This window comes from Triturus cristatus, chromosome 1_1 (genome assembly GCF_964204655.1).
Source record: "Triturus cristatus chromosome 1_1, aTriCri1.1, whole genome shotgun sequence".
NCBI lineage: Eukaryota > Metazoa > Chordata > Amphibia > Caudata > Salamandridae > Triturus > Triturus cristatus.
Window position 1 is genome coordinate 978,717,777 of NC_140579.1, and position 12,666 is coordinate 978,730,442.

The window sequence follows — 12,666 nt, forward strand, 5'->3', positions numbered from 1 at the left end:
TTTAATATTCACTGGGGCTCTTTGGAAGACTCTGCTGCAAATAGGCTTGCCACTTTTCTCTCAGCAAATGATCTTATCCAACACTGCACTGAAACAACACACTCTAAGGGCTCAATTCTAGACCTTGTTCTATCTAAAACAGACATGCTTACTATTGCTATCCCTATTCATGTAGACTGGTCTGACCACTTCCTCATCCTCTACACCTATCACACTCTATGACTCTTGGCCAACCTAAAAGGACTACTACCTGGTTCCGTAACACCAAAAACATTGAACTAGACACTCTTTGTGATTCTGATTCTGCTATGCTATCTCTTCCAAGGTTAGACCCTAACTTGGATGTCAACGATATTACCTCCCAATGCCTCTAAGTCAGTGCAGTTAAAATTGATAATGTCACTCAACTTCAAAGCAAAAGGAAAAGGCCTATTCCTTCAGCACCATGGTTCAATAAATCCACTTTCCCTTTATGAAGAAAGGAAGAACCTGAGTATCCTGGATAAACAATGGAGACAATCTCCATCCGCCACTAATCTTTCTATTCTACGTTCAGCAAGATCTAAATACCACAAACACATCTTCCATGAAAAAGCATTGCACTTCAGAACCCTCCTCGACTCAGCCAAAAACAGACCCCAAAAACTGTTTGACCTCATCAAAAATCCAAACTGCTCTCCCTCAACCACCAAGCCTGACGATTCTCCAAAGAAAGCAGAAGAATTCGCTATATTCTTCGATGAAAAAGTTTAATCACTGGTGGATCAGGTCGTTCATCCTACCCCCCTAGAGGAGCGCAAATCCTTAGTCATTTGGCAAAACTTTGACGTCATCTCTGAAGATTCCCTCCTCAAATGCTTCCTCAAAACAAAACCCTTTAACCATTCATTTGACCCCATCCCTACTGACATTGCCATTGATTTCAACACCCATACTCTTTCCTATTGGACAAGTCTGGTTAACCACTTCATCAGCTAAGTCTCCCTTCCTGTTGCCCTTAATACAAGATAGGTTGCCCTACTTCTTAAAAAACCTTCCGCTGATGCCAACGAACTCAACAACTTCCGCCCCATCACTAACCTCCCTTTTCTTGCGAAAATCGCAGAAAGATGTGTAGCTAAACAACTTTCCCTACATATAAGGATAATAATCTTCTTGACAATTTCCAGTCTGGTTTCATTCAAAACAGAAGCACCGAAACAGCCCTGCTGCAAGTGATCAACGATGCGCTGCGTGTACTCGATGTGGGGGAGTCTGGTCTCCTGATTCTTCTAGACATTTCTGCGACCTTTGACACTGTTAATCACAACACTCTCCTTAACACTCTTCAACAGAGAATGGGCTTGGAAGGCACAGTGCTTAAATGGTTTGCCTCATTCCTCTCGGACAGATCCCAGATGATCAAAATATCAAACAGTCTTTCGTCTTCACTGGCGGTAGGTCAAGGCATCCCTCAAGGTTCTATCCTTGCACCCACTTTGTTCAATCTTTATTTCGAACCATTGGGAAATCTAAGTAAATCTGGGATCCTTTACCATCTCTATGCGGATGACACTCAAATCTACCTTAAGGTGTCTTCCGCACCCGATATCTCAATCCTCAACTCTATTCAAAACTGGATGTTAGCTCATCAACTCATTCTGAATCCTTCCAAAACTGAAGTCCTACACCTCTCTACCACACTCTCTCCTCCTCATGTTCAATCTTGGATGGATCAGATGAATTTACTCAACAATAAACCTATTGTTGTCGACAGCGCAAAATCCCTTGGTGTCATACTTGGCAAAAGGCTCAAACTACTCTCCCACATCAATTACATTGGAAAGAATGCACAATACCAACTGCGCCTTCTCAGGGGGATTAGACATTGCTTTCCGGAGCAAGACCTAAAAATCTTGGTCTAATCTCTGGTTCTCTCTAGATTGGACTATTGCAATTCTCTTCTTGCTGGCCTCCCCAAATCCCACCTTTCCCCTCTTAAATCCGTTCTCCATTCAGCGGCTTGTTTTGGCTTTGGGGCCAAAAGAAGTGACCATATCACACCCATTTTGTCTTCTCTTCGCTTCCCATTGAGGCAAGATCAATCTACAATCTGCCTGTATCACCCACAAAGCCTTGAACACTTCCTCCCCTCGATACCTGGCGAATAAACTTAAAATCTCTGGAGGCTCTAGACCTTCTCGTAATGCGGAAAATTCGTAATGCGGAAAATTTACTGCTTGAGCCCCCCACCTACAAAAGGGAAAGATCGATGGCCCAATCCTTCTCAGGCAATGCGGTTAGAATCTGGAACTTGCTTCCTCCACTACTCCGTATCACCACCTCTACCCGGACCTTCAAAACTGTCCTCAAATCTCTTCTATTTCAAAGACACTTCCAGAACTAATACATCACTTTTCATGTCCCTCAAGGAAGTTATTTCAATATTGTAAGTCTGTAATCTATGCCTATACGATCTTCATCCTAATGTGTTTCGTTTTTTGTGTGACTGCCATCTATGGTTTTATTTGACTTTTTCTTCTTTCACGTTTGTATCTGTAACGTGTAAATATGTAAAATTCTCCTCATGTAACGTACTTGGTTCTATTGTGAAGCGCTCTGACACCTTTGGCTAAAGTCCGCGCTATATAAAAATGCATTAAATAAATAAATAAAAAATAATAACAAGGGGGGAAAGAAACACATGCCGCCGCTGCTGGAGTAAACAGAGGCAGGTAGCGGGGGAGTGCGGGGGAGGAATTCGCAGTGCGAGGTCTCTCTGCCGTGTGAAACCGACAGCTGTGTGTGTGCTTGGAGGGTGGGGGAGGTCTCCGAGCAGGAGGAGGGAGGGGGAAAGCCACAAACAAACAGGCAGATAGAAGGGAACATCAGTGCGTCCGTGAAGCCTTGTTGATGAGCAGAAGGGAAAGGAAAAGAGAGTGCGCAGGAAAAAACATATAAAAAAACAAAGCAATGCCACAGTAACTGGGGCAGTTGCCTGGGAGGGTCCAAAACGGCAAAAGGCAGGACTAATTTACCATATCCACCAATAAATAGCAGGCCTTTAAGAAGGGCACTAACAGAAGCCAATAGGAAAGATGGGAGATTCTTCAACCACACATAGCAGCTACAGCATGCCTCGCCGAGCAACGCATGCGCGCTGTGCTAGGCTCGACCAAAAAAAACACAACAATAAAAAAAAGTATACCATAAACCGATTATCGCATGAGAGCTGCCTCAAGCAAGACCTAAAAAGCCCACATGATACGTTTCATTCAGGGCATTCAGGATCCAGCAGAGGGGAATAGTTGGATCATTGTAATCAAAATTGTAGGCTAGTGTTTTAGATGAATATCTAGCGAGTAAAGTTCAGTACTTCTGTAACAATTCAAACTTCTCAGCAAGCCCTTGAGCTGCTGCTTACGTATGACAAATGAGGACCTGCATCTTCCTGATAACAACCACTGGCAAAGCCAATAGATCCGATTTTAATGTGTGTTACCACATTAGAGCAAGGCGAATAAGCAGGAGCAGATAGGTCTACAGCTGTAAAGTAGGATCAGCTGTAAAGTAGGATCTCCTGCACTCAAGAAGAGGTGGAAGGATGGAAAAACAGTCTACAGTATATGGTGAGATATGATTACTCAAAAGAGCTCAGTAAAAAAATAGATGAATTGGCAAGTCAACGATTAAAAATGGATGGTTGAAGTAAGCCGATGGATGGAAGGGGGCTACCACGAAGCCTACTATGTATATTGAAATCAGTGGGTCTGTTTGATAGCTGTGCTGACAAAATCCAGAATTAAAAAGAAAGCACTGTAGCAGCTAAGTTAATGTGCAGTGGGAATTTTGTCAAATGTGTACCATTTACAGCTGTGTGGGTCTGTGCAATGTATTGGCACTGGAATGCAGTAATTTCGAAAATAGTTATCTTAAAAAATGTCAGATGTTTTCTAAACACTTGAGAAAACATCACCATTGTGGTTGGTTTACTAATTTCCATGTTTAGTTTCTTACCGCTTTCATTATGTTAGGAAAATGTTTTACTGAGGTAGTGGAAAGGGTGATTTTTTATGTCTCCCAGTGCATTTCACAAGCGAGGGTATGACGTTTATTCTTGGTGATAAACAAAACAGACAGCGTGTTTGTTTCATAATGGACTCACTGGCTATTACCAAGAGGGCACATGGTTCGACTATAGTCTGGTCACTAACGATCTCTATAATCTGATGTGTTTTTTTGTACTATGGTTCATAAGAAATAGTATTATATTACTGATGCTAATACTTTTAATATCTTCTATTTAAATCTTGGGGTTCTGAACTGTTTTTCAGAATATACATTTCTCCTGAAGAAGCGCTTGTTACAGCAAACTTCTTTGGGAGACACGATTATCACATAAATATGAATTACTAAACTGAGCCTTTTGAAGACAACTGTATACTACTTTCCTTTATGCATTACGCATATAGTATGTAGGAAATGTGCCATTACTTGCTCCTTTTAATGGATATAAAAGTGCTAGATAGTCTTTTTACCTTTCGTCTTGTTAATGTTAAATGTCAATAAATTCTTTATTAGGAAAAGTGAGGAAGTGACAGCAAGACTATAAAACAGACAAAAGTTATTATATTATAATAGCTGGGCCACTAGAAATATGTGGCAGGTAGGCACCAAATAATGTGACAGGGCTGACTAAATTATGTGGCGACTAAAGACAAATTATGCGGTGTAATGTGTCACATTTTGTGACAGTATTACTTAATTATTTTGTCATTTTTTACACATGATAACACTGTCTGGGCAAAGTTTTTACCTCATTATTACCAGCTTCCCACCAAAAAGCAATAAACAACAGAAAAGTGACCAATCAACCTACGTGAAGGGCCTTTCACTGAGCGCAACATGTATCGCTGCGTTTTAATTAACTTTTGATCTGTTTGGGCTAGAAACAAAATATTTTTGTTAAAATATGCAGATGATGCAGCAAATGGGAGATGATGTGGCAAATCTATAATTATGCAGAAAACGTTACAACTGCAAAATCATATCATTGCTGTGGCCCTGCAGATTAGAAAAACTGTGACTGTAAAACAATTAGCTGTCTTCGCGTATTTAACTAATACACAAGAACAAACAAAATCACACTCATTCATATTGTGCTACCCATGTCCTCACAAAACATTTTAAAAAACTATACAAAACAAATCTTCATGCTCCACAAGCACACCCTTTTTCACAGTTAACACAAAGCCTAAATTGTTGACCTCGAAATGTTTGTTTCTTCTTCGTCATTACAGTTTTGCGCGTCATATTTGAATATGCAAACTAAGAGCTCCTTTTCAGTGTCTCTTATGAATGAATGCCTTTCAGAGAAGAAGCGAGGAGGGGTTCTTGGAGAACCTCGGTCACTTACAAAGCGTTAGGCTCCTATTCCAATGCTGTTCATTTTTAATAATGTCTTCTGTGTGGACATGAGCTCAGGTTTCATTTACCTTCAAGTAAACAGTCTAATGGAATACCATGCAGAGGTTTTCAAAATACTCTGTCCTGTAAAGTGTAACTAAATAACACAGACATCAGAATGAATGGACAGTGTTAAAAGCTGAATCTCTGTGGAGTAAATTGTATCTGCTTTCTAATGTCCACATAACACCCCACTGTCTAGCCATTTTTTCAACTTCCTTTCATTCTTTAGTCAATGCATAGCCAATAGGTCTCGCCTTTGGGACCTTATAAGTGTTTAGCCATGCAACAGTTGCATAACTAAATACTTATAAGGTCCCAAAAGCGAGACCTATTGGCTATGCAAAGCGGCCGTGCGGCCGCGAAAGTGAAAGTAATCGTGGTAAAGCACGGCGCGCGCGCCCGCGCACATGCACTGTAGCTCTAAGCTGGCCTGGTAGCACTTTTTGGAGCCCTCTCAATAAGTCTCGCCAGACCAGCGCATGCGCTGGGTCAGGCGAGACCTAAAAATACTGGTTACACTTATTTTACCAGCTCATCTGCCAATGGGCATCGACAGTCATTTATCGGGGCGTAGACTTGTTTTTAGGTTTCGCCTGACCCAGCGCATGCGCTGGTCTGGCGAGACATTTTGTGAGGGCTCCAAAAAGTGCTACCAGGCCAGCCTAGACCTACAGTGCAAGTGCGCGGGCGCACGCGTCGCGCTTTACCGCTATTACTTTAAATTTTGCGGCCGCTTTGATGTTTGATCCCGATCACGTTCGCGGCCGCAATAGATTGCAGCAGTTAAAACAAGCATTGGCATAGCCAATAGATCTCGCTTTTGGGACCTTATAAGTGTTTAGTTATGCAACTGTTGCATGGCTAAACACTTATAAGGTCCCAAAGGCGAGACCTATTGGCTATGCCAATGCTTGTTTATCATATTTTGAACCAGCACAAGGAAAAGAAAGTCAGAAAAAGGAGCAAAAAGGAGGAAGAGAAACACAATCACAATGACATAGGGGAAAAGAAGGGATAAAAGAACGTATAAGAATTAAATTAAGATACAAGAAGTGTAGAGTGGTGAAAGAATGAAGTAGAATCGAGAACAGGGGCCTACATATGTGCAATACTTTTCATTTGGCAGCGCCGGTGGAAGACGCCTACGAAAAACGCTGGGCCCCTGCACATATTTTTACTCAAATTAAGCCCGTAGAACACATCTTTGCTACCATTAATAGTGTCTATACTAATCCAACACGGGCCGCCCACCGCCAACTTCGACCTCCTTAAAAGCATCCCTCCTCTTTACAAGTTTGTTTACCACAAATCCACAGACGTTAGTAATGCTGAATGCCACTGTTTTAGTTTGAAACGCTGTATAGCAGAAGCTGGAAAGCCAGCGTTGACAATATAACACTAGCACCATTAATGAGAACTTTACGCAGAAACTCACCTGCACGATGGGATCTGTACAACTGTGAGCCCTGGAAAAGAGGAATGCCCCTCAACTGTGTCACAAACATCCTTCTTCAGTTTTTGTTTTAACTTCACTTTGCCCTTCTTCAGGGATCCTTTTTTGGCACTTTTATCACACTCCACGTCTTCTTTGTCCTTCCTAACCTCATCTTCCTCATCCTCAACTACCTCCGCTTTTACTTGTGCCGTTAATTCTCCCATTGTCTCTACGGTAATACGCTCTTCTTCTTCATGAGTCACTTCCTTCTTTATAGTCCCTGGTGGAGAGTGAGCATCGCAGTATGCAGTCTTGCGCACAGTGAATGTCGTACCGTTGATGCCAGTTTCCCTCATAGGCTCAATCTTCATAAAAAGCCCAGCGCGCTGGGCACAAGTCACATGGAATGCAGTATAACAATTCACCTTGTGGCACTGGATAGAAGCACCCATGCCTTTTTGCTTGCAGATATAGCATGTCAGCTTCCATCGGGCAGGTGGAATGTTTTCAACGTGCTCAACAGGCTCTAGGAACACAGTGTTGGCGAAACAGATCTCAGGGATCCAGATGGCACACACTACGTGTGCCCAGTGGCCATCACTAGTCTGTTTGAATGCCCCACCTTTGTTAGGGCATAGGATGCAGTCAACAGGGCGGGAAGGGGACTGCAAACAGCACCGGCACAGCCATTGTCCCTCTGGTATGTAGGGCACACCATAGCACTCCTGATGCACAGCCAGATTGCAAATATCACAAAAGAGGATGACATTGCTGTTGTGACATTCATCGTCCAGACACACACAGCAGCAAGCATCTTCATCAATTGGAGACTGCTGGTTACCACTGTTGCGGCTTACCAAAAATGACTCCTTTTCTATCCTGTCCAAAAGCATCTCAAAGAGATCAGGGGAGACTGTGCTGTAACCTTCATCATGTCTTTTCTCATTTATCATCTCCAGCCAAGCTAGGTCTTCCTCATCCATGTCATACTCCACTTCTGCCTCTATCTCTTCAGTTGGCCTCTCAATAAAACGATAGTATGCTGCCGGAAGTGGAGGCGCTTCAGAGGGACAGGTTGGGTCGATTACACGGAAACTAGGCTGAGGTAACTGAAAGGAGGTTCCAGGAACATGCGTAGAACATGTTTCCTTCTTTTTACCCTTGGAAGGTGTTTTTTTATACTTAGAAGGGAAAAGTGGCTGCTCACTGTTTTCCTTGTTGCTGTTACATTCTGTGATATCTTGGGCCGTCAACTCATCTTCGGTTATGATCTTTAGAGGATCGTAAATGCTAATACGATGCAAGCGTCCATCAATATCAACTTCCACAATCCTTTGCGCTTGGGCGTATGTCAAAGTTTCCCGTGTAGGTGAGCATTTTAAACTGTAAGGGGAGGGCGATCGCCTCCTCTCCGGGTTGTGTTTGGACTTTTTCCTGGGTTTCCTCATGGCTCCAAATGCAAGAGCCTGCAAAAAACAGCACAAAAATACAGGTTGAACTGGGGTAAACATATGTTACAAAAAGATGAAAGACAAGTTGTTTAGAACTATGGTATATGTTAAACTTTCAAAACATTTATGAAATGAAAGAAGAAAAAGTTACTCTCTTGTAATACCATTTCTCCACTACGGCTTTCTTCATTAAATTTCTACACACTGAATAGCTCCACCTAGGTCCCGCAACCTGGAACACTTTGAAAGAGACACCCCTCAGTCTAATTACAAACAAAAAACGCTTACCTGGAAGAAACAGTTATTTTAATTTTTAATTGTTCAAGTAATATTTTATCTCAATATCCAAGAACAGCCACTTGAAAATGAAAAAGGTTTTAAAGTTTATAAGCATATGCAGCAGTTTTGCAACCCAAGCTATATTGGTTTTCCCTTTTTTAAGGACAAAAAATTAAGGACAAGGCTTTTCTAGATATGCTGACCTACACAGAAATAAAAATACACTTTTACTTTAAGGCGGCCATAGAGCTCCACATTTCTAGAACACTGCATTGGTCTCTCAGTTCAAGTAGACGGTCCACTGGAGGATGTAAAACTAAAAGAAAGCCTAAGGAACTTTAGCAACTGTCTTCGAGACAAATTGAAGAAGAATCTAGCTCTGGTTGAACTAAGGTTCACTCAGCTTTTTTTCAAATTATTTCAATAGAAACATTATGAAACCCAAGCAAGGAAGCTTCATATTCCTACACTTACAACATGCAACAGGGTCCAGCCCCAACCTATGTCGTAAGGACTTATTTAGTGACTTATAAAGGCAAATAAAGGCCACTCGCTCAATCAACAAATTATCAAATGCTGCGGGCCTGGTCTAGACATAATCACAGTTCAATAATTCTTCCTTTGATGTGTCAGTGTTTTTGGCATTCAAAGGTCAAAATTACTTTTGCACTATAAATGAGTTAACTATGTCCTATGCGGTAGGTGGTGGACAGATATTAAAAAGTAGCTAAGAAAGAAGCATACATTTATGAAAGCAAACAAAACATGACTGTAGACAAGGATGTCTTAATTCATATGTGATAACAAATTGCGTACTCATAATCAATGAGCTTGCATGCTCGTACCTGCACTGACGAATATACAGGCCACCAGGAATGGAACGTAACATTAGTACAGCCTTAGATCAGTGATACAACTGAAGGAGGTATGAAAACCATTCCTCACACTTATACACTAGGTAGACGAGGGTCACTGATGCCAACAATAATTAGCTGTAGATGGAAGAAGGAATGACGTGAGTCACCAATGTTGGAATCCATCCTCAAGCTAATCAGTTTGTATCCACATTACTGATTTTCAAGGAGAAATTGTGCGAGCTACGTTTCTGCAACACATACAATGTATGACTTGGAATACAGCTGAGCCTTGTGTGATGTACTGTGCCCTAGCAGCAGACTTGGAGGTGGAATACAACAGGAGAAAACAACGAACATTTTGAAAGAAATGAGCTGCTGGATAAAGTATGTGACAAAATGAGGTTATTAGGGATATTGAGCATCTTAAAGTTACGTGGTAAAACAAGCAGGACATTACTGGGGAAAGTGCCAGCAGTCAATTTGTATGCTTAAAGGTCCTACTTCTGCCTTCATGCAATAACAACTCCTCCTCTGCTACCAAGGACCCAGTACAAATGACCATTGGTGCCTACAGACCTAAGACGTTCTACTGGACATTCTTCCATCAAGCAATTAATTGCATTATGCTTAGCCTCACTTCTACGTCCAGTAGTGTTGTGAGAAAACAGCAGCACAAAAATTGAGCCCCAAAAGTTACTTCTATGGCCTTCAAAAATAACAGTGCTCTCTTACCTCTTTAAAACAGCCAGTTTTTATGAGAAAGCTGCCAAATGCAATGAAGTTCAAAACCTTGAGCATGTCTCGTAGACAGTCATAGATAGAGTATCAAACTGGTTAATTATGAAATAAGAAACTTGGGATTCAAAAGGCACACGTTATGATGATGCTTGAAGGACGTCTATACTGCTATACCAGATCATTTTTAATTTCCAATGTCCTTTATATAGAGAGTGGACTTCCATCAGAACCCCGACTGAAGGTGAAAAAACTTTTTTTATGGTGGGGAACCTTGAAATTGTAAATTGGGGGACTTTTAGGTATCACTTACTGCGTGGAAAATCTGCACGTCTGGCAGCTAAAGTGAGTACAATCCTTTGTGGCTTGTAACTTTGTTGGTCCATGTTTGCAGCCCAAATAAGTACTGAGGACATTGAAGGTTACCTCCAGTCTCCCGAAGCTTTTGGTCTATTATCTCTTTGAATGGCTGACCTAATTGCTTTCTTTCAATCATATCATGAGTGTTGTAATGAGACAACTGTGACACAATTTAATGCAGCACATTAGGACTTACACAACACAAGAGATTATCATACTTGTGAAAGGAATCAAAACCCTAATTTAGATTTAGGAGCTAATTATTCAGTTGTATCTGTCACGTGCCCACACACTGTGAAATATTATGTAAAGACAGAAAAACGGTATAATGCTGTTTAAACGTGCATGTTAAAGTTGCACAATTGTATCTGGAAATATCGTACAGCCTGCTTTCAAAAAAAGGTCTCAATGCGGTTTGGTTTAAGTGTTTTTTCCTCTTCATTGTATTCAAGCTGAGAACGTCCTGCCTAGGATATTTAACAGGAAATTCAGAGCAGCAAGAATGTTTTCCATTGTAGTCTGTTAGTTTGGCATGAGAAGTCACAAACAACAGGAAAGAGCTGTTCTTTAAATAAATGTATGTAATCTGGGTGGGACATAACGGAAAAGCAGGAAGCTTTTTCTATTGTGAACATTGTATTAAATATGGATCTAGGTCAAAATTATTATTATAAGAAGTAGACTTGAAGAGTATGTTAGTTGAGACTGACTTGTGCTTCGCTCATAGCACATCACTTTCCCAGCTGAATTAGCCTGGCATGTACAATAAACCTTTTTGTACTTCCTTTTGTTGCAGATGTGGTGATTAAATGATTTAAACTACATAAAGGATTTTTTCCTGACATCGTGGCAGAGCCAGCCAAGAGATCCCCTTTGATTCTGCCTGCCGCTGGGGAGGTTCCCCTTCGGGGCCCCTTCGGACAACTAATTTAGTGGTGCACAATTTGAGGAGGATGACAGACGCCCGTTGATACGTAAGATCTGTTTTTTGGACGACAGGGGTACAGGTCTGGGGGACGTCTGCAGCGGCCAGATAAGGTAGGAAAAAAGGGCGCTCGTCGAATCCTTGTGTATTGATCCACAACTGTTACAAACGGAGATGTGCATTTAGTTAATCCTGGCAGACCTTTGTTTAGGAATCGTCAGGGAAAGAAATGTGTTTTGTTGATCCTGACAGACCTTTTGTTTAGGAATCGTCAGAGAAATAGAGGTTTATTTAGTTAAACTTGGCAGACTGTTTTTCTTTCCCTTTGGGAATTATTAGAGAAATAGGAATTATCTAAGAGGTTTATCCTGACAGTTTGAATTAGGAAAACGTCAGAGAAAGAGGAAAAGTTGACATTTTGTATTTATATGTTATGTGAGTTATTTTTCTAAATATATATGTGTGTATATATATGTATATTCACTGAAAAAACCATAGGTTTCAGGGGCGTTATAGTTAGCTGGACTTTCCACTCGTACAAAACCATTGAAATTCCCCCGTTATAGCTAGTTCAGCTAACTATAACTCACGCGCCCGCAATGCACTGCTGATGACGTCACATATTACATCACTCATGACATGGTCAGTGACATCACTCATGACATCACTGATGACATCATCCAGTGAATGTGTGTTTTTCTGAAAATTACATATGTTTTATATATGTATATCTCAAGGTCGATGGAAGAATAAATGGGTATATAAGTGTCTAAATGGATGATTTGTTTTAAAAAATTGATTGTATAACGGACTGATTAAGTGTACCTTAGTGAATACATGGCTTAGTGAGTAATGTTTAAATATGTAAATATCTGTATCAGTCTCTCACTTTCTGTATAAGTGGCTGCATGGGTTGGTGAGTAGCTACATGAGTGTCTATATAGGTTATTAGTTGGTTTTTTGAGTATCAGTATGAGTGTCTGTATGATTCGGTGGGGGTATTACATAGTGCATAGGTGCATGAATGAGTGACTCACTGTTTGTATGTGTTGAAGACAGCATGTGTGCAGGACTGTAGGGGTGGATGAGTGTGTGTATGGGTGTGTTAGTGAGTGAATGACTGTCTCTATAGTGTCTTTATGAGTAACTACATATGTTTTAAACTAGTATATGTGA

The 12,666-nt window shown here is 41.0% G+C and overlaps 1 protein-coding gene across 4 annotated transcripts in view; it reads right to left on the bottom strand.

The window, feature by feature from the left end:
* BRPF3 (bromodomain and PHD finger containing 3) overlaps positions 1-12,666 on the bottom strand; it is a 628,641-nt gene that overhangs the window by 585,171 nt on the left and 30,804 nt on the right. For all 4 annotated transcript variants that reach the window (XM_085651054.1, XM_085651053.1, XM_085651052.1 and 1 more), the window contains exon 2: positions 6,884-8,349. In XM_085651054.1, coding sequence (XP_085507180.1) covers positions 6,884-8,331 — 1,448 coding nt within the window. In that variant the 5' untranslated portion in view covers positions 8,332-8,349. The remainder of the gene's footprint in view (positions 1-6,883; positions 8,350-12,666) is intronic.